This window comes from Trichoderma camerunense, assembly GCF_050948025.1.
Source record: "Trichoderma camerunense strain CBS 138272 chromosome Unknown V8C40scaffold_2, whole genome shotgun sequence".
Taxonomy (NCBI): domain Eukaryota; kingdom Fungi; phylum Ascomycota; class Sordariomycetes; order Hypocreales; family Hypocreaceae; genus Trichoderma; species Trichoderma camerunense.
The window spans coordinates 1,971,128-1,997,174 of NW_028145368.1; the positions used below are offsets into that span (position 1 = coordinate 1,971,128).

Consider the following 26,047-nt stretch of genomic DNA (forward strand, 5'->3'; position numbering starts at 1 on the left):
GATGATGACTTGGGGCTGTGTTGACGACAACGACAAGGGCAAAGCGAGGTGCTGCGGACCCATGCGAAAAGGCTTCCAGGTTGTACTCTTATACGAAGCATTGTTGATATATGACCAATGACAGAGACAAGCGAATCAAAGAACCTTAGTTTCCCATGGAACAAAGCCCCGGTGAAAGAAGCTGTCCAAGAAGCTGTCCGAGAATGGACTAGAGGCCGAAGTGTGCCTAACAAGGCGTCCATTGGATGCAGTTGCAATTCCAATAGCGATGGATGGATTCCATGTTAGCAGCCCCCCGCCTGGACCCTTCGAGAGCCCCAGCCGCAGTGGCTTGGATGCATGTTAGCATGTTAGCAGAAGCGGGATCAGCTTCAGCTCGGCCCTTCATTTGCTGCATTTGCAAGCTGTCAGCTCTTTGTTTATTTTTATCTTTTTTAATCTATCGGCAGCGAACAGCTCGGCCGCTCTCATTCTGGTCCCTGCTGCTTGGATCCTTTGTTTGGACGCATTTCATCTTGCGAGCGACATTGAATGCCGGGCTACTCGGGCTCTTGTTCTTGCTGCGATCAAATACAGCGCTTCCCCATGCATAGCGTTGACGATTCTTGCTCTTCCGCGGTGATGCGACAAAGGTGCGGCTGAACGAGACGATCCGATTCGATACGAGGCTTTTAGATACGCATTCAGGCCCAGACGCTTTGCATTCTAATTTATGATACGACTGGCGGAGACAGCTTCTGCGTGTGTCGCCTGTTTGGACTGAAGAGCTGAGCAGCGGCTTATCATGGCCACTCTCCCAACTGGCTGGGAGTGGGACTATGACGGCAGTCGATGGCTCTACCGATACAAGCCTACTGGTCATGTCCAGTACCATTTCCCTAATGCGGGCGACGAGTTTCCCGACTATATCGACGCCAGGTCTCCGGCGCCAGACCTTGCACCCGAGGAGCGGCTCGAGTCGCAGCAACAAGTCAAACGACATGCCAGCGTCAGCGGAACCGGCCGCGCTGAAGACAGAGATGGATGGAGATCGCGCATGTCCGCAACGGCGCAGCCCGTCAGTGCAGTCTGGGAGGACGATTTCGGGAGGGAGGACAGTCATGTGGAGGAGGCCGAGGAAGAGGAGGGAGTGTTTCAGCCCGAGAACTTCATGTTTCTAGGCCCAGGCGCATATACGGATGTAAGCCCGCTGAATGAAGAGGAGGAGGAGGCCGCGAGGAGGACGGTTGTGGGAGAGCTAAAGAGTGGACAATCGACGGATAATAGAGGTGTCAGCCCCATGGTGAGCCAGAATACGACGCCAATGACAAGGACGACCGAGACTGTGGCCGGTGGATCTACGACTGCCGTGGACCGGAGAGCTGCTGAGCCACCACCTGTAATGCATCATGAGGAGCAAACAACATTGGTATCCCCGCAGGAGTATGTCATGGGAAGTGATATCGTGGGAGAGGCGAGTGCACCAATTGATGATGGAGGCTACCACTATGAGATGTACGAGCTTCCTGTTGAAACCGCCATTCCGATGCATCTCCAGTTTGATCCCGTGGGTTTTGTGGCCGAGATGCCGACGGAACACACAGCATCCGCCCGTGTCGAGACACACCCCGACCCCATTGAACTGGCGGACAACTACGTTATGGCGCCAATTGAGACGGAACCACGGCCTGGCTATGTGGAGCTGCCGGTTGAGTTTACTCCTTTGGAGGAGGGAGCTGTGAGGCAAGAAAAATTGACAGAGGAACAACAGTTGGAGCTGCGGCGACAGGAGGTGAGGCGACAGCAAGAGGAGAGGCAGCGCGGGGTGCAACAGAGACAGGAGGAACGGAAGAGACGGGAAGAAGAAGAGTTGCAAAGGGAGCTGCAGCAACAACAGCAGCAGAGCGAGGTTCAGAGCCCATCTCAAGAACAAGGCAACGACGTCCCAAACCAATTCAAGATTGCCAGGAAACCGACACTTCGAGAATCCAGCGCCACTTACAATGCGTATGCCGGAAGAGGCCAGACACAGGAGGACTATCAAGCTTATGCGCCAGGCCAAGCTTTTCAGCAAACAGTACAGCTCGCGAATGCACTCCCGGCACGGATAATGAGCCCAGCTCTTCAACGAGAGGCTTCACTGAACTTGAGCATGAGGACGAGTGCTGAGTCCACGCCGCCGGTGGACCGATTCCCCTCTGTTCTGAAGCCAGCTAGGAACTCAGTCGTTCAGCAACAGCAACAGCAACCCCCGGCACCGACTCCGAATACCCCTGTTGCTCCCCAGGGGCAAAATGATGCACAACTTCAAGATAACTCTGTTCCCGGAGTGGTCAAATACCCTTCCGTTCTTCGGCCTGCTCGGGGGAAGCCTGGACAGGCGCCGGAGGGACAGGACGCCATGAAAGGCCCAGAGCAAGGTTCTGGTACAGACCCTACTAATAGAGATGCTCGGTCATCGGGTTATAGACTCGTTGCACATGGACAACACCCGCCTTCTATGACACCTGCCCCCGTCCCGACGCCAGCTCCGGCTCCAGTCCCGGCTCCGGCCCCAGTTGTCGCACAGCAAATTCCACCACAGAACCCCCCAGCTCCAGTTCAGCAATCTTTTGGCATCGCAACTGCTCAACCACCGGCTCCCATACAAAGACCATACACGACAGAGCCAGCTCTGTCAAAATCCAATCTACAGATTGCTCAACAATATGCTGCACCGCCCGTCCCACTGAAAGTCGCAGCTCAGCCTCCTTATCCAGTAGAATCGGTTACGATGCCGCAGCCGCCAATGGCTCGTACAGTCACAGCACCATATCCGCTCGACGACCGTCCGCCTGTCGTGACCCCGTATGGACCACTGCAGAGCCAACAACCTATGAGGCCTGCAAGTGCAATGCCCGTTCTTCAGCACCAGTCAGCGGGGTCTGCTCCAGGTCGGCCGCAACAGATGCCTATCAGAACAGGCCCTCCGCCTCCCGGGTCCGTGATAGTACCGGCTGGAATGGCGCCGCGCTCGGCCACGGCTGGCCCAGCACAGCATCTTCAACAGCAACGTCGGCCATCTTATCAACCAGGAGGTGATCCGCGACAGAATGCTATCCCAGCACAAAACTCTCAGCCTCCTAGACCGCAGAGTGTCGCTCATCCAGGGGTATATGCTAATTTTGCGAGCCACCAATCACCGCCACCCCAAATGCGGCCTGTTCAGCGCCGGGCAACTCAAGATGAGATTCTACCAGTATCGCCCATACGATCTCGATCGGAGAGCTCTTCATCTGGCCTTCCTATAGAAACACCGTCTCCGCTAGAGTCTCGAAGAGGATCTGCCAACTCTTCCGCCTACTTTGCTTCCACACCTGGCTCTCAGAGTTCAGCCTCAGTACCCCCTTTGAATACAGCACTGGGGAGACCACCCTCGCAAGAGCCACTCCAGTCTCCAATTCATGGCGGTGCTCCGAACCCTAATGGGAAACAAGCATCCGCATCTCCTGTTGGCTCTGGGCACGATAGGTCAAAGAGGCACTCGATGCCACAACAACAACTGGCAAATGTGATGCAGGGGAATTCACAGGGCATGGCATCTCCCCAGTCTCAAATGCAACCAAGCCCAGATCAAAGACAAGCTGGGGTGCAACGGTCCCAATCCTTACGTCAATCCAGACCGAGTTCGGGCGATGTGCCCATCCAAAATGTGCCACAGTCTCCCACGAACATGGGGCCTTCTTCTTCTAGTCACCTCCTGACTAGTATTCAGGAGCATGACGAGACTCAGCATGCCGCAGCCGTAGCTCCGTTGAAGGTTAACCAGAGGAAGGTTCTTACTAAACCACCTCCTTTTACGACGCCTACTTCTCCGTTGGATAAGCGCGGACCTCAGCAGCAGTTTATCCAAGGGGCTCCGGCCCCGGTCCCTCAACAGGCTCAGGCACAGGTACCGCAGAATAACCAACGGCCGCAAATGGTGTCGCAAATGCCGCCAGGCAATGTACCGCCGCTTCGCCAGAATGTTATTCAAGGTCAAGGAATACCAGTACAGCAAAAAGCTATCCAAGGTCAAGGAATGCCTCTGCAGCAGAATATCCAAGGCCAAGGGATACCATTGCAGCAGAATGCGATTCAGGGTCAGAGAATACCTTTACAGCAGAATCCTATCCAAGGCCAGGGAATGCCACCACCTCAGGCAGTGGCTCCTCCCGGGCAGCAGATGGCATATGGCCAAGCCCCTCAGATGCATATTGCGCCACTATCAGCTCCTCCAATGAACCAAGGGGGCCCGATCTTGCAACCAGGCCAAATCCAGACTCAAGCAATGCCTATGCAGGGATTTCCAGCTGGTCAGCATGCACAGCCGCTTCCGCAGCAGTACCACCAGCAACAGATGTTTCCTCAGACTCTTCCTAATTTACCTTCAGCGGCTCAGCCTGGTCCTCCTCCACCCTTGCAGACGCAACAGCAGACGACCCCTACTAGTCCCAAAGAGAATAGAAAATCATGGGGAAAGTGGTTCAAGAGTAGTGGATCCAAATCTGCTGCCCAGAGCCCGGTAGTTCAGAAGCCGCAGCATACTTTCCCCCCTGTGCCTATTCCACAACCAATGCCCGGTGCAAACCAATCATTCCATATGCAAGCGGGAGGTCAGCAATATCCCATGGGCTTTCAAGGCGGACAACAAGCTCCAATGGCTCAGCAGCAAATGCAGTTTCAACAAGCTATGCCAGGAGGTTCTTCAATGCATAGTCGTGATGCATCAGACGCGGCATCAGTTTCTACGATATCGTCTGACCTGAAATTCTTGCCATCAAATAACCAAGCGATTAACCAACAAGCAGCCCGTACCAATAACGATGGCTCAACGCAGCAATTCCCCAATGGCATGGCCCCTGCTCCGCTGTTCTCGGGACCGTCTACGCCGACAAAACCTGCGGCTTCACAAGATAATAAGTGGGCGGGCAAGTCTCCTATAGATTATTCCGGAGGTGGTTGGGGGGATGATGACGACGATGAGTATTGATGATATACAGCGTATGAGATGTAGAGATTTGATATGTGATGAGATCTATACCCATTTTCCTTTGTGGCATGGTGTTTTGCATGGGATTGCTCAAAGTATAGTGTTAGTATAATGAATGATATTTTTGTCGATAAGTCTAATATGATGATGTTGATTGATTGAGTGAGGGTATATGCTAGGCGTCACCATCTACAGGTCCATTCCATCCATCTAATTAACTCTAACTACAATACCTTTCGAGGGGAGTATTGTTATTACTATCTACCGTTATCGCTAGGTACTTTCTTCTAATATTTGCTATTATACCTGCTATATTCTTCTATCTACTAGGTAGTATCTGGTATTATCACGGCCCTAGATGGCTTTAATTATGAGGCACTGGATGCTGGGTACATGTAGTAAACTTGAGGTGCTGAATATAGCCACTACCCAAGCTCTCTAATTAGGCAACCATGCTGATAGCTAGAGAGCTTTAGCATTTATTTCAGGTAACTCACTGAACTGCTCATGCACTGCACGTGATAGCGCGTTATTGTGGCGTACTGGAGAGACACTCCCCAAGGTACTCCCTTTCTCTGCCAAATGCCCCGCCAGATCCTTCATCACTGCACTCGAGCTTTGCTACTCAATCTTCTATATCAAGAGACAATGCAATCATGATGACTCGATCGCGGCCGCTCACGCGAGCTGAGCAACTGGCATTGGAGGAAAACCCCGAATCGCAAGACAGCCAAGCCATCCTCGATGCTCTCAATGCAGAGTTCCGAGCCGCAAAGGTACGTACCTCAGCTTGCCAGGGTCGTTTCCCGCGTTGACCAGCATTTTGACCAATTAGTATCAGGAGCCCCTTGCATTGCAGCCACAGACCGGGATAGAGAGCGAAAGTGTTGCAGGAGGCGTCGAGGATGATGATGCTGAGGCTGAGGCTGGAGACTTGGTCATTTCAAGCCCAAGGCAAGCTGTTCATCGGCAAGATGGTTCCAAGGTTTGTGCAATCCCCGTAGTACGTATTTATTGGTTATGCAGCGACCCTCTCGTATGACTGCTGCGTTTGATGGAAACAAAACCAAATCCACACAGCCAGAAAGACACGTGAAAGCTGACAAAATCCTGTGGGAAAAATAAATAAAGAAGCAGAAGCGGCAACTTACGCCACATGGATCTGTTGCCACTCCCCACGGCGATATGAATAATCTCACAGGCACAGGCACAATTCACAGAGTGGGACGCGAGGACCCCCGGCCTCACCAACCAACGTCGCGACCAGGGTCCCGCGAACAAGACTTGGACGATGCTGTCATAGCCGCGAGCAGCCCGTTCGGCCGAAATGCACATTCTCCATCTCCTCCGCACAACCACGATACCTCCAACCAGAGCGACGAACCCCCTGCCGTGCCAATTGGCGCCGGTAGGCCACAAGCAAAAAGGATGGACACGTCACAGCAAACGCCTACGCAGCTCAATGTCGAACGGGACTATGGCCAGTTCTACGGACCTCCGCGGTCGAGCCCACCGCCTGATACATTGCGCTCGCATGACGAGCGTGAACGGACGCTGCAAGCTGACGACACCGGCGCTGTCAACTTTGGGAACTTGAGTCCTGGTGTGCGGCCGTCATCTCAAGTTTCGGAAGATGCAGGGTTCGAAAACACTCGTGGCGAATGGAGGGTGCCAGACCTGACTTCACAGCAGCGGTCAAGCCATGGCTACACTCCATTGAAGCCCGGCCCTCTCCTGCCAGAGACGCCGATGCCACCGAAGAATCCTTTTGCTGTTCAGCACAACGCAAACGCCGGCGTCCCTTTTGCAGGAACACAGCTCTTTGAGCAGACTCCCGTGGTGACTTCTGCTATCAAACTCCACAGCCCTACATCCTCTCGGCCTTCACCAAACATACTACCCGATGCGATTTCTTTGAACATAATCGAGACATCTCCTCTGAGGAACCGCGACAATGTGTCCTCACCAACCGTTGTGCATACATCGAGCCCTAGTCGACCGAATAATTACACTACAAACACAAAAAAACTTAGGGTGTCTCCAATCCAAGAAGAAGCCTTGGACGGTGATCAAGATGCTCAAGATGACATGATCCCGGAATCACCGACCGCGCAGCCGCTGAGACCATACGGGAACCGACAACCCCAAGCTCATTATGAGCCAATGAAAAAATCACAAGAACGCAAAGCGGTAGTGGAGGTCCCGCAGGCCATTGATAGTGACTCAGACGATGCCAGTAAAAGAGCGAGGCATAAGAAAAGGATGGAGAAGATAAGACGCCAGGCTGCAGAAGAGATGGAGAGGGTGAGGGTGCAGATACCTTCACGGAGAGATTTAAGCGAAAGTCGGAACCGAAAAAGAAGAAAGCTGTCCTCGGGTGGTGAGGAAGAGGTGCTTTCTACCAAAAACGCAAGCTCAGGCCAAACGGAGCTTGCTAATACTGGCAATGAACTACACAGTTCTCGCAAAGCATCAAGTTTGCCTGAACAGAGCCTATCAGCCGGATCCACCAAAGCAACTCCCAGGGATGCAATAGTGGGCGATGGCGGTAAAAGAGTTGCAGCTATTCGACCAGGCAAGAGCAAAGAGGCGGCCTCTGAGGAGATGATTCCTGCTACTAGCCCTGTGAGATCTCTATCAGCAGGAGCTCAGCGTGATCCTCCAGTGGCCTCTGAACCCGAGCTGCCTCCGCTAATCGAGAATGAAGTGAGAGAAAAGGAGGCCCATAACGAATTACATACTTCATCATTGCCTCCACCTCGTCGACATGCGCAAAGAATCTACGGTAGACAAGCACAGAGCCGTCGTCGGCAAAGAATCGTTACTTCTTCAGAACCTAACGAGAGAGCATCAGCTGAGCCAGATCCTGAAGCTCAGAAAGGGGTTGAGATCCCTAGCGATGCACCTGCTGTACCTACTAGATCAGCCGTGACTCGCAGATTGGCTAAACAGGGCGAGTCATTGCAGACAAGCAACACAGAATCAGAGCCACCGAAGTCATCCCCTCCAAGCTTGCGTTCCGCAGCGACAGTAGCAACATCACTTCGGAATCAAATGCGCGAGCGATCGCCTCTCACACCCGTGCACCGTCGGGCGGTAGATCGGGGGGCTCATACGTCGTCGAGCTTAACAGCCTTGTCAACGCCAGTGATCTCTGAGAAAAATACGCCAGATACACAAGCCTCCCCGGTATTCGATCAGCCGAAGTCCACTGACAGCGGACATTCTCCGGCCCAGGGCCGAAAGACGCGGGCTCGAAATCCGGGACGGGAATCAAGTGAGAAAACTCCGCAGCCAGCTGTCAAGCCGACGAAAACGAGTATGCGATCTGCGCGTGCGGAGCCTAGTTCTACCGATGAACTGCAACAATCGCCGTCAAGCAGTGCTGTTGAATTAGGTATTTCCTCACTGCGATCCAGTAGAGTATTCAAACAAAGCATTGGATCCACGTTTCGCGGACGAAGACTGTTTGAAGGCATGGTATTTGCGATATCAATGTCGCCTGACAAGGGGAATCAAAAGACGCGAGCAAACCTGGAGACAAAGGTTAAGCAGGCCGGTGGTCTCATCTTGGAAACTGGCTTTGAAGAGATATTTGAGCCTTCTACTGTCATGAGCACCTACGATGTGCCAGTCGCTGAGGATGGAGAAGCTCTCAGTCTATCTAAACCAAGTCTAAGCTATGGTTTCACCGCACTGATAGCAGACAGTCACTCGCGAAAAGTCAAGTACATGCAGGCATTAGCTTTGGGATTACCTTGTCTGGCATATCAGTGGGTCATGACTTGCCTCAACAAGGGAGCTCTGGTTGATTGGGAGCCTTATCTTCTTGCAGCTGGGTCATCGGCCGTCTTAGGGAATGCCGTGAGATCCAGGTGCTTACGCAGATACGATGCAGGAGAGGCCAGACTCGTAGAGATGGTTGAGCAACGGCCGCAGCTACTTGCAGGTGAAAAACTCCTTGCAATTGTGGATGAATCAAAGACACGGAATGAGGGAAAGAAGAAGAAGGGCGACATGGAGAAGAAGCCGTACATGTTTCTCGCCCAGGCACTAGGACCATCTATCTCATGGGTCTCAACGATACAGCAAGCTCGCGAACTACTAGAGGCACATGATAAGGCAGGTAAACCGTACACCTGGTTATACATGGATGAATCTATTGGCACCGTCGAATCAGTGCTCACGATATCCGGGCCTACGGGGAAGAAACGGCGGAGATCTCAAGGGCCATTAGCGACGAGGAATGTCCGTGTTTTGTGTGATGAGCTTATGATTCAGAGCCTCATTCTTGGCCGGATGGCGGAAGAAGATGAGATGGATTACTCAGGGGAGAAGAATTGAGGATTGTCGAATTATTTTGGCGTCTTGGAATATGGTTACTAGAGAGGATTTCTGATTAATGGGTGGAGCTTCAAATCTAGCACGTAGAGTGCGTTTCAAGGTGGTATTAGAAGCCATGCATTGTTTAAAAAGCATGGCTAATTGGATTTATGGCGTTGTATTACTGAAAGGGCTGGATTTGAACTCAAGAGCTAAGTACTATACTTGTTGGATGAATCAACTTGCTTAGGGAGTAAATAGATGCTTAAGATGTTGGTTACAATTGCCTAATATTGCCCAAATCCGAGTCACTTGGTTCATATAATATCGCTGTATGTTGTGTTGTATGTTGTATGCCAACCATTTCCATCTAATGCGATGAGTCATTTCATTTCATATTCTATCACATATATCCTGCACAAGTCCTATACAGAAATTCTATAATTAGACAGTCGTTTACTGATTATGGAGTACGAAGCTCGACTATGCTTATTTTTAGCTTAGCAGTTAAAATCCGCTTCCCGTGTTGTGGTATAATTGACGATCGGCGACCATTCGACGCAAGTCAGATTTCGTCAAAACTCCGCCCCCTGCGGCTCAAAGCTGCGGTGTTTCATGCAGCCAGCAAGGCAGCAATGGCCTTAATTAAAACAGTTACGTATGTCTTTTCATTGTATAATTGTACAATTGGGGATTATACTGCATAGAATATCTTGTTTGCATGTGTCTCCCGTATTGTAAAAGCTCTTTTCACCAACCATCAACACAAAGCGTTCCCGCTAGGAAACAAAAAGTGAAGCCATCATGGCAGACTCAATCCCGACATCCGCTCTCTGCGATGTTTGCACCGGCATCTTCGCTGGAAGATGGGGGCCTCAGCTGAGAGGCTGGAAGAGGGCCATCAAGAGGCCAAACGCTCCACCAGATCCGTTCAACCCGGAGCCAGCATTCGGAACGGCGTACGACCACGGCATGGAGCCGTACGTGCACCGCAACGGCGCCCCGCCGACGCTCTCGTATCCGCACCACTCGGTCGAAGATCTGCGCAAGTCGGGAGCGTCGTGTGCGCTCTGTCAGACAGTGGTGTTGTCCCTTGATGCTATTCATCCACGGAATAACATTAGCATGGACTATATGGAGGGACGGAAGCCGTATGGTGTGGCCGCCTGGACAAAGGAGAAGATTGCAAAAGCCAAGGGTTATGTCTTTATATACACTGAGAAGAACAAGACAAGCAAGCTCATCTTCCGGTATCATGTTTATGCGGATTGGGCGGCGAATAGGAACATGGATGTGAATCCGATAGTAGGGGAGCGTGAGGGCAACGTGAAAGATATTTCCCTAGACATTCATGGTAAGTTCAAATCAAGTTGTGAACAAGATACCAGAGAGGAAAATGGCTTTCATCTCTCTAGTAGTAGTGACCTTGAGCTGACGAGAATTCAGATCTGTCCAAGGAGGACAACAAGCACTATATTGATTGGATGGACCAAGGAAGCACCATAGAACGAGTTCACCGGTTTCTCAACGAGACGAGCGATTTTGCCAAGGATTTGCCAAAGAGTCTTGTTCGAGAGCTCCCGACTCGCCTTCTCTATCTGACTGCTGGGACGCCTGAGCCGACGGTGCGACTAATCGATGGAGCCAACGCTTCGCTCGACGTCAACACCCCCTATATTGCCCTTTCTCACAGCTGGGGCAATACTATGCCCATTCAGCTGATCGCATCGAGGCTGGCCGAGTTTACCAGTGGGATTGCGTTTAGTGATCTCCCCGCAACGTTTCGTGATGCCGCGGCTTTGACTCTTGAGCTTGGTGTCTCATATCTCTGGATCGACTCCCTTTGCATCATTCAGGATTCTGCTTCCGACTGGCTCCACGAGGCACAGCGTATGGCTTCCGTATACGCCTTCTCTCACCTCACCATTGCTGCATCAGCCTCCAAAAACCCCACCACTGGTCTGTCGCCAAGCCCTCGCCCTCGAACCGTCATCGTCCGCCCGACGTGGACCGGATTCATCCAGGAATGGGGGCTGCAACCCGGGCAGACGCTCCGAATTACCAACCCGTGGTACGATGAGTTCGACAACACCATTGTCTCTTCCCCCCTTAACCGTCGTGGGTGGACCTATCAAGAATATGCGCTGTCCCCACGCGTGCTGCATTGCACAGATGGTGAATGGTGGTGGAACACTATCAGCGATGGAATCTACCGCGAGACCTCTACCAAACCTACGAGGTTCTTCACCGGCCCTGGCAGTATCACCTGGCCGGATAAACTCTCCTTTTTTAACATAGACAAGCGTCGGATAACACACACTCCAGATATTTGGTTCTGGGATTATTTGGCTTCTCAGTATAACCAACGAGCCCTGACGAAAAGAAAAGACAAGCTGGTGGCATTTGGAGCAGTAGCTCAGCTCTTCGGTCAGATCAACGGCCTGCCCGTGGACAAGCCTGGTGAGTATGTCGCCGGCGCATGGCGAAGTTATCTGCCTTTCGGCCTGCATTGGAGCACAGGGGAGAACGCAGAGCGTCATGTGAGCCAGCCAGGCTCCGAAGACGAAGAGTATGTGATTCCGTCGTGGTCATGGGGTTCTATAGACGGACTGGTGCGTTTCCACGATGGCAAGTCGCTGAAGGAGACACGAGATGAGCAAACCAAAGGCATGCCGCGACTAGTGGACGTAAACGTAGTAACAGAAGGAGGGCCATTCGGCCCAGTCAAAAGCGGTTACATCATACTCCACGGCCCAATCTTTCGAATCCGCGTAGCCAAAAAGCCAAGAGACCACAAGGAGAACGGATTCTATCGAGAGTTTAGGGTCCTGCGGAGCGACGGTACGGAAGCGTGGAAGCATGACGGGCAAGCTTTCTCTCTCGACACGTGGAAAGGCAGGCTGGATGAATGGGTGGATGACCGGGAGATGCATCTCATGATAGGGTATTTTGAAAAGGATGATGGATATGGTTCTGGATTTGCCATTTTGTTGGATCTGGTCGGGAGTGCAACAAACGAGAAAGGTGTGTTCCGACGGATCGGATCGACTCGGTTTTACTTCGATGGTCTCACAAAGCTTATAAGTGATGTGAGGCAAGATGGCAACGAAGCTCTGAGAGACGGGGAATTCGTTGACTTTGACCCCAAGACCGGATTTTATACGTATAAAATCGTCTAAGAACAGGTAGCCTGAGGATTGAAATCGTTCATCGGGCCTAAGTGTTCAAGTGTAAGCAGACATGGAGTGTAGCCCTTGTGAGGAGCCAGAGCTGAATAGGAGTAACGTCCTGGCTTCCGATGCATCTGATTAGATCTGCTAAGCACAGCCACGATGGCGGCGCCAGTGCTCTGGAAACGATTCTTGAGACTAGGATAGTAGTGACATCGTCGTGCACGGGAAGTCGTCGGTGGAGAAGGCTCTAGTATAGCGTGCCTGTCAACATTAATTTGGCAACGACAAAACCTCCGACAAGGGCTATTTGTTCCGCTCGCAGATTATATCTGAAATGGAAAAGAAACAGGGTCTAATAACTGTCTAACAGCAACTTGGTATTAGCGTGGGATTTGCCCAGCTTTGCCATCAGTCTCAAAGATCCGCGCTGGTGCTTCGAAGGATTCGAATCGACGCTATCTCGGCAATCGAGAGGCTGAGCAGAGCTGATCGGCGCAGGGGGAATAAGCACGATATCAGACTTGCAGCGCAAATCGCAAGCAAGAAATTGACGACAAGCAGCTAATCGGCTTGTTTCGTTGCTGCAGCGATGAACAAGCCAATTGAATCGGTTTGTTTCGACCGCTAATGCTGTTGCGGTTTGTTAGTTGCAGCAAAGCCAAGAAAAGCGTAGCAAAGTTGATGACCAATCCTTCCTAGACCAGCTTCCAATGACTCCTTGATAAAGAAGGCCTGTACTTGGTCAACGTCAATCGCGACCATCGCAAACTGATAGAAATAACGCAGTCGAACAGCTTCTCAGAAGGACGATGCCGCTGAGAACCGCAACGCCACTCCCGTCCGTCCATGCTTTATATGATCCCCACGATATCAATGTACTCCCCCCTTTTGGCTTGGGCTCATCTTGGCGAACCAGTCAAAGAATCAGGTACCAAGTTTAGATACTGCTTTGTCATCTCTTACGATGTGCTCGCAATTGCGGTCACGAGTATCGTCACGCCGGGAGCATGCTTTGGGTTCCTTCAGTAATCAGAAGATTCGGATGAATAGTAATCGTTCTGATCGTCGCTCCCATGTCAAGTAACTTCAACGTCATCAGGGAAGAAACGGCACCCAGCCTTCCGCCGCTAACATGCTTTCCCGGACTTCGAGACAAACACTACAAGCAACAAGAGCACGTGCTCATTCGATTCGACGGGCCACAGATTGCAAAACTCGTGTGGGAGCTAAGCGGACTTCGGACGTCAATAAGAGCCGACAAACGGATAAGTTGAAGTAAACGACTAAGGGTATCAATTTCCGGACAATCCGGGAGAGCTGAGAATTTTGAGTTGGAGAAGCTTAGTGAGACCCATTGCTGCCCACAATATTAGAATTTTATGTGTAAGAGGTTCTTCATATCAGAACTTCATGTGCCTGCAGTCCTTGGTTCGACTTCAAGGCCTCTTCCGCCGCCTGAGATACCCAATGGTTGATATTCCGTGCTCGTGGTTCCCCTCGATGGCCACGCGGTGCCCAGAACACCTTATGCATTTGCACGAGGAAAAAACCCCGGTTTCCAATTAATTGACTTTGCCAGACTATACTCACCGAATAAGACGGCACGACCTTTGGTCTTGGCAAAAGCTTTTGTGGCGCTAGAAAGTCAGAATCCACCTCTTAACTCGGCTGCCACAGACGCGCGGAGGTAGCAAGAAGACAAAACAAATCGGCAGTTAAGCTTCGACACAGTGCGTTTACGAGCAAAGGCTGTTTCCTGTGTTAGTATAAATCCTGTAAGCCACTTGCAGCACCGTTCGTGGAGGCTGTTGACGATCCTTTTGCCTCTCTTGAGTGGGATCCGGATCGAAAAGCCGATTATAGCCCAGTCGTGGAGGGAAGCTTTATGATGTGAGCACCGGTCTTCTCTCGTTCTCGTTTCCTGACACACACAAGTCACGCGACACCATCAACACCATCTACACAGCAACCGCTGCCCTTCCCAGTAGACGATCGATATTGATACTGTGCCACCCACCCATGCCGAATGTGACGGACCAGTCAAGACCGAGATGTGGAGCAGAGGCACGCGACAGCTGCTGAAAGATGGGACCAGACCGGGTTCGAGCTGGAACCTCCGTGGGATGAGATAACAACCCATTGGCCCATTATGGCCTAGCAATATCTGGCTGCAGACTTCAACTCGCCAGAGCGGCATGAAGTTGCCGATGTTTTCGACGTGATCCGCAGGAGAACCTTGAATGGTGGTTAATACGAGTACCAAGAAAACGGGTACTGTTACCGAGTAGGCGAAGGATGTTTTCGTGTGTTAGTCCGCTGCTGAAAAAGACCGTCCCTTGTCCTCCATCACTCTATACTATGGGTCCCGGATATCAGGCAGGTGTTGGAGCATGGAGAAGAGGGTCTCGGCGTCTTTCTATGAGCGCCATTCCGAAAGATTAGGACATTTTTTTTCCTATCCGGGTTTCGGATGGGCGCTAAGGCCCCGAACCTTTTGCCATTGAAGAAGTATTGCCCTTCTTGTTTGCAGTATCGTATATTCGTAAATCTTGGGCGTAGGTAAACGGGTACATCGGGAAGGAGAATTTTGTCTTTCCAGGGGCTAGATGCTGACAGCATGGCAAGATAATTCTGAAGATGCTCCCGGAAACTTTGCCAAGGTAGAGTTGAGAATGCAAAGGCCGCAAGCAAGGTACGAGGTAGCAAGGGGGTGTGGCCAAAACCCAATACCCATCACGCCTAGATGATACCATTAGCCCAACATCCATGACGCTGCATCACCTCGGCGGCTTCATTGGTAGCCTGAATAGGGCCCTCCCTTCATACAAGGCCCTCCCTCCGTGCTTATCCCTGTGTGGCTTCGGGGCCGAGGTATGTATGTCTCCGTATGTGAATTGGTCCAGGTACTTGCGACGAATGTGTAGCCATTGTACGCCACGCTCCGCTGGTGATTACGAGATAGTAGAACCAAGGGCATGGGAGAGTTGCCGACGCTGGTACCCAAAAGAAGTCCGTTCCCCGTGGCGCTGTTCCGTGATGTCCTGCTGCTCGTGTACCTGTACGTGCCTGCGTTGCTCCATAATCCACTGGTCGCGCATTCCATCATAGCTCGAGTGCCTGGTTCATATTTATCGCCTCCGGTCCTCTGCTTAGCAAGCCTGCTGGACCTCTTTGTGTCTTCTTACCTCGTCCTTCTTAAACTCCTTTCCCCTTGTGTCCTTTGATTGATTGATTCTTGTTGTCATCATCTGGCGTTTTCTTTCATCTTCGAAGTCGCCTTTGAAGAGCTGGTAACTCTTTCAATGACCCTTTCCTGTCAGTTAAATGTATTTGCCACAAGCCGACAATAATTTTAATATCTGTGCTCTTTTCACCATGGCTGTCGGTGCGTTCCTGGAGCCATTCGTGGTCGTGTCGCTTCTCTTTGGCGGTGCCTGGTTCAACAGGAACAAAGATTATGACTTTTGGAAGGGGACACAAGGCTGGGCTGGCGGCAGTACCAGTCACAAACGACGAGATGACTTTGGAAAGAGGCGAACGTCGACAGATAGCGGCAGCCCTACCTGGAGCTCTGGGTCGTCGTCGCCCACCCTCTCATCTGAGGACGAGTCGCCTTGGTCTCTCACATCTCGGCGGCGAAACATTCGATTTTTCGGATTTAAGAAGACTGTTACAACCCCGAACACTCTCGTCTTCAAGGATCGACTTCTGAGTCGAGTACTCCAAAAGTTTCCTTTCCTTGTTGAGGCGTGGTACTGGGCTCTCATCTATTGGGTAAGTCGAACCGCTGATATCTGTCGCTGCATCGCACTTTCCCGTGATCTGTGATCTGTAAGACTAATCTCTCTTCTCTTTTGTTTCGATAGGTATACCAACTGGGCCGAGCGTTTACTGCGGTCACCATTGTCGAGGGAACTGTCCATGTCGCGCGAAAGCATGCCCTTAAGCTGGTTCATCTAGAACAACGTCTCGGTATCTTCTGGGAAGTGGCCTTTCAACAATGGTTTCTGGAGCGCCCTGTTCTGCTGCATTGGATAAACAGAGTCTACTCCTTTATTCATATTCCTGGAACAATCTTCTTCTTGGTAGCCTTGTTCTACCTCACTACTTCTCAAAAGCGTCGGGGAACGAGCGGCAGAGCCCGACACGATATCATATCTGCTGGACCTGCTTTATATGAAGCTAGGCGTCGAACAATGGCCATGTGCAACCTCATTGCATTTGTCGTCTTCACTTTGTGGCCTTGCATGCCACCTCGGCTGTTGAGCGATCCCAACTATAACGGACCTAACGCTACGGAGGCGAAGAGCTTCGGATTTGTCGACAGCGTTCATAGCAACGCGGGCGAGAGCAGCGTTTGGACAACGAACCGATTCTGCAATCAATATGGTAAGCGTCTGACGATATCCCCGTTCGTCTCTTGTCAGTGACAGTGAACTAACCTCGCTACACTGATAGCTGCCATGCCCTCTTTGCACTTTGGCTACTCTCTCCTTGTTGGCTTGACAGTTGCCACTCTGCCCGTCAATGGAGTTCGACCCAACTCCTGGAAGCGCGTGGCTATCGGTGTTCTGGGCCTGTCCTACCCAGCACTCATCTTCACGGCCATTGTTGCAACCGCCAACCACTTCATCTTGGACGCTGTTGCCGGAGCGATGGTTTGCGGCATTGCTTGGAACGCAAACGGTCTTCTGTTGAACCTGTGCATTCTCGAGGACTATTTCCTGTGGGTTGTGCGGATTCACAAGCCCGTCAACTACACCGACCCTGAGACTGCGGTTGAGCCGGAATATCACTCAATGCTCCTATCAGAAGACGTGTAGAAGACGTAATGATGTTTCTTCGAAGAGGTTTTGGGACTTTGGGGTTTGACGTTGGTTATCGGTGAGGTTGGGCAAGATACACGTGATTTTATCGGCTGTGTAACGCTTGATGATTGATTTTTTTGATAAAGCGGGTAAACGAATATCGGCGTACGGTGTACCTATGAGGAAGGAAGGCACGGCAAGTTATGAAAAGGGAATCAAGGCATCAATGGCCGCCGGTTTGGTGGTCGTTGAGGTTATGGAGGCATGAGATACATATGTTTGTATTCATTTCAGGCGCGGACGAAGTATTAATAATGTTAAATATTAAACTCCATGGAAAGAAATACTAAGCGCGGTGATTTAAGGACTCCGACATAATATGGAGTTCGGATGCCCGCAAATGGGCAGTAGTTGAGGCTCATGTCGCCCTGGTGAGCAGGCAGTGGCTCCGTTCTTCGGGTAGACGTCCCGTAATAGAGAAATAGTCCTTAGACATGAAGAAAATAGGCTCGCCATTCAAGATGAGTTTAGTGTGCCGGGAATGGGCGGGAATGTGCGGGTATGGGCGGATTGTTTGCTTCTGTATGGAGTACGCTGATCATGTCTCGATTCGCTCAATTTCTCTATTTCTTGCATACCCTTGACCTTGAGTAACGATGCGTCACAGAGACTTTGTAATAAGAACATAAATACGGATACTAGGTAGAAAAGAAGAAACGAAAAAAGGAGAAGAAGAAGAGAACAAAGGAAAATGACAACCAACTGGCCAATCTTATTGGAGAAGAAGATGATGATGTGGTTCCGCGTATGACAATACGTAGGCATTGTCTAAATAAGGCCAAGAGAAGTCCGATTTTGCAAGTTAGTCTGGTAACACAATGGCCGCCTCACCTGGCCACTGCTGTGCAAACGCCACACCGAGTACAGCTACCTACGCCCCCGAGCAAAAGCCGCTGCAGCCTCCGGTAGCTGTACCCAGGCATCAGCCCCTCTGCGGGTGACCTTATGGTGGCGGGGCACATGCGCTGCGCGTCTCTCGGGATCGTCATTCAGCTGCTCACATGCAACTCAATTCCGCAAACGACTTTTAGTTCTTGGAGATGCATCCTTTAACACTGCTGCAGGCCTCCGTTTGTTAGGCATCTCTCCAGAGCATCCCGTCGTATATTCTGTCTTTTTTTCTTCTTTCTTTTCTCTTCTTTTACCCTCCTCACGGCCTTGTACAGACGGCGAGCGAATAGGCCGCTTGAGGTTCTGCTGTCGCAAAGCTAGCGGTTACGTCAACGACGATCACGATACTATATCGACCAAGAGAGCTTTCGCATCATGACGTCTGGCCAGGCTTCTCAGGGTGGCTCTGCCCGACCAAGCTCACCGACTGGGAGCCTCTACGCCATGAGCGATGATGAGGAGGGTGGCTACGAGACCATCACTCACACGGAATCCGGGAGAGGAGTGAAGCTGCTGTTTTCGAAGAGCAAGGTGCGTTGATGCGCTCGGCTGCGATGCTTTTTACAATAACTAACATTTGGCTAGGTCTACGTCCATCCGACACCATCCGCAAAAGACAACATCTGTGGCTATATAGCTCTGCTACAGCAGAAGGGACCGAGGCGTGATCGCCCCTCTACGTCATCTTCGACAAATAGTATCGCATCGTCGGATCTTCTTCTTGCTTGGGTTCCCGAATCATCGCTCGGTGACTCGGCGAGCATCTATGTCAAAGTGGACCTCTCCGATGCCGACTCTCCTCCAAAACAGTCATACCTTGTCCCTCCGCCTCCTACCGTGACCTCCCACGGCAGCTCCGTTGGCGGCTACGCATTTGCCATCCCCGTCAGCGCTATATATTCTCTGATGGTCCGACCACCGAGCCTGGGTTGGTGGTATGGCTCTATCATCATCAACTCTCGCGGAGGCGACAGCTTTCCCGCCCTGTTCTTTCATGATGACGAGTGCCAAAGCACCATTCTTCAGAAGAAGAAGCTGGCTCGGGACAACTTCGATCCTTTTGGCGAGAGCGGCCAGATGTTTTGGGGTGCAGATGAAGTCCTGCGATGGCTGAGGAGATATATCAAGATCGAGAGGTCAGGGGCAGAGCCCAACATTTATCTCATTGAGCCGAGTAAAGAAGATCTGGAAAGCTTTGGCGCTAAAATGGCAACGACAAAAGCGCAAGGAAAGGCCAAGGCCGGGAGCTCAAGCAATAAAGATGCCCAGATGGACCCCTTTATCAAATTTGTCAAGGAGACAGGCTGGAGCCTCATGGAGCAGTTCAGCAAGGTGACCACTTTGACCAGGAGAGCAGCGCATGATTTGTCAGAGAATCCTAATCTGCCCCCTCAAATGCGACGGTTGCTCAAAAATCCTGAGGTTCAAACACTCCAAGATGAATTTGACAGCGCAAGGATATACCTTGCCAGGTGGGCGATGGGCATGGCGGAGCAGAGTGAGCGTGATCATCGACAGAGAATCTGGACCGTTCGAGATGTTATGGAGCTTGAGGATACCGATGTCGGAGAATTTGAGCTTCTTGATGGATCAAACTCCATGTCGTTTGAAGACAGAAAACAGCCTCTATCGATAGAGGAGTGGGATGCGTTTTTTGACCCCGAGACTGGACGACTATCCATCTCTGTCGATGAAGTCAAGGAGCGCATCTTTCACGGCGGCCTAGACCCTGATGACGGAGTTAGGAAAGAGGCCTGGCTCTTTTTGTTGGGCGTGTACGAGTGGTATAGCACGCTTGATGAAAGAAAGGCTACTATCGCCTCCCTTAGAGACCAGTACTACAAGCTCAAGCAATCTTGGTGGAATCGACTAGAGGGAGAGGGAGGAGAGGGAGAGGACGGTGAATGGTGGCGTGAACAACGCGGGCGTATCGGTAAGCAACAGCTCCGACTAACAGTATTTTCACTATGGTGCTAACGATTGCATTCCAGAGAAGGACGTTCATCGAACTGATCGAAACGTCGCCATCTTCCATGGAGAAGATACTCCTCATCCGGACCCAAACTCACCATTTGCCGAAGTTGGCACCAATGTTCACCTAGAGCAGATGAAGGAGATGCTTCTGACATACAACGAGTACAACAAGGAGCTCGGATATGTCCAAGGTATGTCGGATCTCTTGGCACCAATATATGCCGTGGTCCAAGATGATGCGGTGGCCTTTTGGGCGTTTCAGATGTTCATGGACCGCATGGAACGTAATTTCTTGCGAGATCAGTCAGGTATGAGAGGCCAGCTGTTGGCCTTGGACCAACTTGTTCACTTCATGGACCCTAAGCTCTGGGATCACCTGCAAAAGACCGACAGCACCAACTTCTTCTTTTTCTTCCGCATGATACTGGTATGGTACAAGCGAGAGTTTGAGTGGCTGGATGTGCTTAAGCTTTGGGAGTGCCTGTGGACGGATTATTACACCTCAAGCTTCCACCTCTTCATTGCCTTGGCTATCCTAGAAAAGCACAGAGATGTTATCATGACACATCTACAGGCGTTTGATGAGGTTCTTAAATATGGTGAGCTGCTAAAATCTCGACCCACGTTATATGATAAATTACTGACATTTGATAAAGTGAACGAGCTGTCCGGTACTATTGATCTTGAGTCAACCCTGATTCGCGCCGAGGTTCTTTTCCGCCGGTTCCAGCGACTGGTTGAGGCAGTCGACAAGAAACACAACTTCCCGCCTCCTAGAACAGAAAGCCCAAGTCAATCAAACACCAACACAGCTAAACAGCCTGCCTCAAAGTCCAAGGCCAATGCAGCGCCGTCAAAGCAAGAGAGGGTGATCACCCCCGAGCTGCGAAAGCTACTTAGCAAAAAAATCGATTTCTTGGAGAAGAAGCCTAAGGCGGCTGTGAAGGCTGATGGATCGTCTGATTCGAAATAAGAAGACGACGTTATTTCTACGAAGATGGTCATGTTTGTTTGCCCATTCGTTTCTTTTTAATCTCTTGTTATTGGATATGCATATTTCTATCTGTTGTCTGTTTCTCATCCTTGAGGCCATGGAGAATCTTCAGAAGTAGGGCGTTATTGTTTTGTTTTGCTGGTACTTGGCGTATACGCAGCGATGAATTGCAATATTCTTGACATAAAGCCGGAGACCTTCCACTTCCCTTGATACAAGTGATTTGTAACTCGTTCTCTTTAGGCACTTTCTATCTACTCTCTATACTTGCTCAAGTCTTCTTCAGTGACAGTTCCAATGACCGCACCCAAATTACGCTCAACCTCTTCATCACTCTGCAAGCCCTTGTCGAAAAGGGCCTTCATACGAGCAGCAGAGGGCCATTTGGTAGATTCTCCAAAAAGGGCCATTCCAGCAGCAAAAGCGACTTGGCTCGGCATCCCCCAGCGAGAATCCACAACACGCTTCGTCTCAATCAGGAGCTGTGCGTCGAAACTTGCGATTCGACGAGCAAACTTGTCGACAAAGTCCTCGAACTCGGCGTCTGGAATGGCGCGGTTGATCCATCCGTACAGCTCCGCCGTGGTAGCATCATAGTCGTCTGAGCTGAGGAGAATCTCTAGTGCTCTTGCGCGGCCGACTCTTCGGGGAAGCAACTCAAACGCTCCGCCACCAGGGATGATGCCCGCCCCGACCTCTGGCTGGCAAAAGACTGCCTTCTCACGGCTGGCAAAGCGCAAGTCACAGGCGGAAGAGAAGTCGGCGCCGAACCCGCGCGCGTAGCCCCTGATCGCCGCGATGCTGATGACAGGAAGACTGGCGATGCGGACGGCGAGGTTGGCCCAAGTGGCGACGAAGCCTGTGCCAGGACCTTGGGGCTCTTCAGCAACGCGCAGGATGTCGGCGTGGGCGATGAAGAAGTCTGGGCTGGAAGAGTCGAAGACGATGACACGGACGGATTTGTCGGACTCGAGGTCGTCTATGAGCTTCTTGAGGGCGACGTGGCCTTCTGGACCGAAGAGGTTGAGGGTGCCGTTGTTGAAGGTTGCGCGCCAGTAGGCGGGGGTGATTTTGTTGACGATGATGGCTTCGGTGGAGGACATGGCTGAGATTGTCTTTTTGGTATTTCTTTTCTAGTTTGCTAGTTTGGATTTGGTTTCACACTGATGAGTCTATAAGGATTGTGAACGAATGAGATTATCTTGTTCCTTTTATAAGAGCTTCAAAGAGGCTTGTTTCCATAATATCGACATTGATTATTCTAACAAGAGCATCTCTTTTCCTACTGTCTCCGCTCAATGTTGAGTTCCTTTGGTTAAGACGACTAAACATCTAAAACCGAATCAATGTTGCTCAAAGATGTCAAAATGTGAGAGTTTCTCTTCTCTACCAATATGTCAACGCCGAGGCTGGAATCTGGAATCTGGCTCGATTAGGAAAGTGCATGGATGGCTACGATAGTCGACGAACAAAGTTACCCACTAACAAAACCCGTTGACAAAGGGTTCACGCTTAATAAATCACATCAGTTCGCAGGGCAAAGCTTTTCTGAATTACAAATTCGGGTCAGAAATCTATCCGCAGCGTTACGTACAAAACCCGACACATACACGTTGAGAGGGAAGACTCGGGAATATCTCAAGGAAATAGGCATTAATAGGCATTATACATTGCGAGCTTTGGCTGAAATCGACAAAAAGCACGCAACTCATGACTAGCTACATGAAAGAAAAGAATATACACCACACACTCCTAGACCGAGACGTTATACATAATATTAAAAAGAGACAAAGCACATCCTTCTTCCTTCATCTATATCCCCGTGGACCGCTGGGCAGCCCTTTTCTTCGTACTCCATTCGCAGCTCCTCCTCCTCCTCCTCCTCCTCCTCCTCCTGAGTAGGGGCCGCCGTCGCTCGACCAAGGAGCGTTTGCTCCAACAAAGGGCTGACCACCACCACCACCTCCTCCCCTGGAATTATCGTAAGATCCTCCTGGCGCAAACCTGTCCTCATAACTACCCTGAGATTGGTGGCCCGCTGAACCTCCGCCCGGAGGTGGTTGGAACGGCCCATTACCGTTGCTAGAGGACGGGCTCGTGGTACGGGTTCCCCAAAGTCGCTGTTTCAAACGATCCTGCGCCGATCCAGCGGGAGCCGGCCCAGGCCCAGAATAGCTCCCCGCACGAGGTGCCTGACCCCCCCTCCCGAGCAGCTCGTCTCTCGAAGACGGTCCGGGCTGTGTCGTCGCCGGTCGTCCAGCCCGCAAGCTCTGCGGAATCTGCGGCTGCGGAGGCTGCGCAGGACCGTTATCCCATAGACTGCTGAGACCCCCAGCGCCGGGCTGTTGAGGCCCTCCAAGCCCACCGTAGCGCGAGCCGACCTGCGACTGGGCATATACGGCCTGGGTCATCTGCGGCGGCGGTGCCTTTGGGTCAGGGGGCAGCCAGTTGGGAAACGGGCGGCCCTTTTCGGTGTAGTAGTTGCGCAGGACGCGGCAGACGTGGGTGTCGTCTTCGGTGTCGCCATCGGCCTCGCTGGAAAGGAGGGTGGACCGGAGGTTTGAGATTTGAGACGAGGTTTTGGTGACGAGGTTGGAGTACCAGGAACTCATGGCGACGGTGGCATGTAGCTCGCGTGATGATGTGGGAACAAAAGGCGTGGTGTCGTATCGGCAGAGGCTCACTCAAAGCGTAGTGGCGTGAGAGAGAGCTGTTCAAAAACAAGTTCGCAGAGAGGAAACCCGAGCGATGTCGCCCGACTGTGTTCCTTTTATCGAGGAGTCGTCGTGCGGTGATTGGTGTGGCTGGGCGTTGAGGCTTCACCTGCAGATCTCCTGTTGCGCAGTCCTTCTGTTGCAGCGGTGAGAAGAGGCGAGAGAGTGCTGCTGCTTCGTATTTTCGGTATGCCCGGTGTCTGCGAGAAGAAACAGAAATGACAGCAGCCAAGAGCAAGAGCAGAGCGCCGTTCGCCCGGAGCAAAGATGCCAAAACGTCCTGGAGAGAAGCCAAAGAACGGCAAAAGTTATGAGGAGGGAAAGGAGCAAAGGAGGTTGGCGGCTAGACGTGGGGTTGAAGATCAATGGAATCAATGCCTGTAACTCGCTTCGTTTCCAGCGCTCCTGCTAGTGGGCGGTGCACCAGCTGCGAAGCTTTTTAGTCCCTTCTGTAGCCGTTTTAGGTGGTGGGGGCCCTGCTAAAACGGACTGCGGATGCGTGCATTGGCTCGTGGTGGGCGTCACAACGCATTCGGCGTTTTGCTCCCGCCCGTTCTGAAACTCTTCCGTGAAACAGCATTACAAGTCGATATATTGACCTCATACCGATGCATCCTATATATACCTTTTGCATATAAATCTAAAAAATCCTCATCCATACAGAAACGACCAAAGACCCCCTTTTATTAACTGTATCCCGACGCCGTATGCCATGAAGCCCACGCTGGGACTAATAAGCTGATACAAACTCGAAAACCCATCCATTTTAGACACTTCGTGCAATGTCGTGCTTCTGATCTGACCGGCACGCAATTCGCTCTCCGTTTGCCATGTTGCTGAATTATGAATAAATCTCTCCCGTGTCGAGGACCACTTTACCAAGCCAAGTCGTTGGTCAATGCCAGCTTCTCCTTCTCCTGCTGCTTGGGTCGCTTGCTCTTCATCTTGGTGACCTTGCCACGCTTGCGCTTGCTGCCGGCCTTCTCCGCCTCGGACTCATCGCTGTCTTCCTCCTCCTCTTCCTCCTCGCTCTCGAGCCAGTCCTCAAGGTCTTCGAGCTCGTCTTCGCTCTCGTCGAGGTCGGAGACGTATTCGATGGCAGCCTCGGCGTCCTCATCTTCGCTCGCAGCCTCTCCATCAAGTTCCTCCTCATCATCAGACTCGATACCCTTGTCCATATCCTTGTCTCGTTCACCCTCGCCACCCTTCTCCATGGCATTCAACACCTTCTTCCAGATGTCCTCGCTGACGTTGAGAGGCTGGTCGCCGTAAGCGCCTTGCCTCAGGCGCTCAAGCAGCTCTCTCTCGATAGTCCTCTCCAGCTTGGCGGCTGCCTCAGCCTTGCGTTCTCTCGTGGCCTCGCGGTGCCTGACTTTGGGGGCCAGCTTGGGAACCAGCTTCTCACCCAGTCGTTCGTCCTCGGCAGCGATCCTACGCATGCGGATCTGCACCTGCGTCAGGCGAGTGAGTCGCTGCTTGCACTTGTGGATCAAGAACTTGGGCCAGTAGATGAGCCTCTCGTCGATCTGCTCCAGGGCCTTGGTGTAGTTATTGGACAACTTGATGCGCTCCCACATCTTGGAAGGCAGATGCGCTCGCTCGACAGTCTTCATGTAGAGGTATAGCGTATCCTTGGTCGGGTGTTGCCGAATGGTGGCATACCGCGAGTTGGCGAGAGGACATGACTGGCGATTGCAGAGTCCAGTGACGTTGTATTCATTGCGGCAGAAGTTTTGCTGCTTCTCCGTTCTGGGTATTTGAATTAGTTTCCATCTACACAATGCTCAATTGCACCCAAAATGACAGAAATCCCAAGGATGTGATAGTGATTGTTTGCTGGCCAAAACTTACTTTAACTTGAAGGCGCAAAACTGCCGGTTGATGATTTGCCACACAATCTCGTCCGACGCCATCTTGTCTGAATTTCTCTCAAGAGGACTCTTTGCCCAAGTTGATGAGAAGGAACAAGAGGATAGAGAGGGAAGAAGAAAAGTCTAGCTTTTGATATGGAAAGACTTGCCAATGCAGAAAAAAAAGTTCCTGGCGGGGCGGATCTTTCTCCAGATTCCCATAATTTTTTTCAAGCGTCGCAGTAAAAGCTCCTGACCGCCTTCCTAGTT

The 26,047-nt window shown here is 51.5% G+C and overlaps 8 protein-coding genes across 8 annotated transcripts; 5 read left to right on the forward strand and 3 right to left on the reverse strand.

The window, feature by feature from the left end:
- The first annotated feature begins 399 nt into the window (after positions 1-399).
- On the forward strand, positions 400-5,124 carry V8C40DRAFT_233410 (uncharacterized protein). The gene has a single exon (XM_083213355.1). It carries the CDS (start codon positions 785-787, stop codon positions 4,988-4,990), a length of 4,206 nt encoding a protein of 1,401 aa, XP_083078061.1. The 5' UTR covers positions 400-784; the 3' UTR covers positions 4,991-5,124.
- Positions 5,125-6,095: 971 nt separating this feature from the next.
- Positions 6,096-9,599, forward strand: V8C40DRAFT_233412 (chromatin-binding protein RAD9). The gene has a single exon (XM_083213356.1). The coding sequence runs from the start codon at positions 6,176-6,178 to the stop codon at positions 9,332-9,334; it is 3,159 nt and encodes a 1,052-aa protein (XP_083078062.1). The 5' UTR covers positions 6,096-6,175; the 3' UTR covers positions 9,335-9,599.
- Positions 9,600-10,280: 681 nt separating this feature from the next.
- Positions 10,281-12,661, forward strand: V8C40DRAFT_233415 (HET domain-containing protein). Its single transcript, XM_083213357.1, has 2 exons — positions 10,281-10,667; positions 10,760-12,661. The coding sequence occupies exons 1-2, from the start codon at positions 10,286-10,288 to the stop codon at positions 12,490-12,492; spliced, it is 2,115 nt and encodes a 704-aa protein (XP_083078063.1). The 5' UTR covers positions 10,281-10,285; the 3' UTR covers positions 12,493-12,661.
- A 3,200-nt stretch (positions 12,662-15,861) lies between these two features.
- V8C40DRAFT_282607 (PAP2 superfamily-domain-containing protein) lies at positions 15,862-17,762 on the forward strand (the record flags this gene model as incomplete). Its single annotated transcript, XM_083221817.1, has 3 exons — positions 15,862-16,260; positions 16,353-16,875; positions 16,945-17,762. The coding sequence occupies 3 exons, from the start codon at positions 15,862-15,864 to the stop codon at positions 17,307-17,309; spliced, it is 1,287 nt and encodes a 428-aa protein (XP_083078064.1). The 3' UTR covers positions 17,310-17,762.
- Positions 17,763-18,620: 858 nt separating this feature from the next.
- Positions 18,621-21,192, forward strand: V8C40DRAFT_261713 (GTPase-activating protein GYP7; the record flags this gene model as incomplete). Its single annotated transcript, XM_083219294.1, has 4 exons — positions 18,621-18,776; positions 18,831-20,178; positions 20,237-20,818; positions 20,876-21,192. 4 exons carry the CDS (start codon positions 18,621-18,623, stop codon positions 21,190-21,192), a joined length of 2,403 nt encoding a protein of 800 aa, XP_083078065.1.
- A 138-nt stretch (positions 21,193-21,330) lies between these two features.
- On the reverse strand, positions 21,331-22,485 carry V8C40DRAFT_99694 (enoyl-CoA hydratase/isomerase family protein). The gene has a single exon (XM_083223714.1). The coding sequence runs from the start codon at positions 22,314-22,316 to the stop codon at positions 21,468-21,470; it is 849 nt and encodes a 282-aa protein (XP_083078066.1). The 5' UTR covers positions 22,317-22,485; the 3' UTR covers positions 21,331-21,467.
- Positions 22,486-22,545: 60 nt separating this feature from the next.
- V8C40DRAFT_99702 (Sec1-binding region of Mso1-domain-containing protein) lies at positions 22,546-24,282 on the reverse strand. Its single transcript, XM_083223715.1, has one exon. It carries the CDS (start codon positions 23,823-23,825, stop codon positions 23,022-23,024), a length of 804 nt encoding a protein of 267 aa, XP_083078067.1. The 5' UTR covers positions 23,826-24,282; the 3' UTR covers positions 22,546-23,021.
- Positions 24,283-24,709: 427 nt separating this feature from the next.
- On the reverse strand, positions 24,710-25,923 carry V8C40DRAFT_99705 (ribosome biosynthesis protein MAK16). Its single transcript, XM_083223716.1, has 2 exons — positions 25,779-25,923; positions 24,710-25,676 (listed from the first exon to the last, which is right to left on the reverse strand). The coding sequence occupies exons 1-2, from the start codon at positions 25,838-25,840 to the stop codon at positions 24,803-24,805; spliced, it is 936 nt and encodes a 311-aa protein (XP_083078068.1). The 5' UTR covers positions 25,841-25,923; the 3' UTR covers positions 24,710-24,802.
- Positions 25,924-26,047: the final 124 nt, after the last annotated feature.